The 205-nt window shown below is 66.8% G+C and overlaps 1 protein-coding gene across 1 annotated transcript in view; it reads right to left on the bottom strand.

Annotated features, from left to right (window-relative positions):
* TIE1 (tyrosine kinase with immunoglobulin-like and EGF-like domains 1) overlaps positions 1-205 on the bottom strand; it is a 12253-nt gene that overhangs the window by 7686 nt on the left and 4362 nt on the right. Inside the window, exon 4 of the mRNA XM_009701284.1 lies at positions 117-205. This exon is cut by the window's right edge and continues 9 nt beyond it. Coding sequence (XP_009699586.1) covers positions 117-205 — 89 coding nt within the window. The remainder of the gene's footprint in view (positions 1-116) is intronic.

A 205-nucleotide genomic window follows, 5' to 3' on the forward strand; every position in this document is an offset into this window, starting at 1 on the left:
AGTAGGTGCCTGCAAGGGACAGGGGGTGACCCGAGGCCCCCCCGTGCCCCCGGAGAGGGCACCGGGCACCAGCTGGGACCAGCCCCAGCCCCGTGCCCTCTCTCACGGCCACTTGCCATTTCTCTTCCACATGACATCCGTCTCCTTCCTCTTGACGACCCTGGCAGAGAAGGTGGCCGGCTCAGCGACGTTCACAGACTGCGTG

Source organism: Cariama cristata, unplaced genomic scaffold (genome assembly GCF_000690535.1).
Source record: "Cariama cristata isolate BGI_N322 unplaced genomic scaffold, ASM69053v1 scaffold22505, whole genome shotgun sequence".
NCBI lineage: Eukaryota > Metazoa > Chordata > Aves > Cariamiformes > Cariamidae > Cariama > Cariama cristata.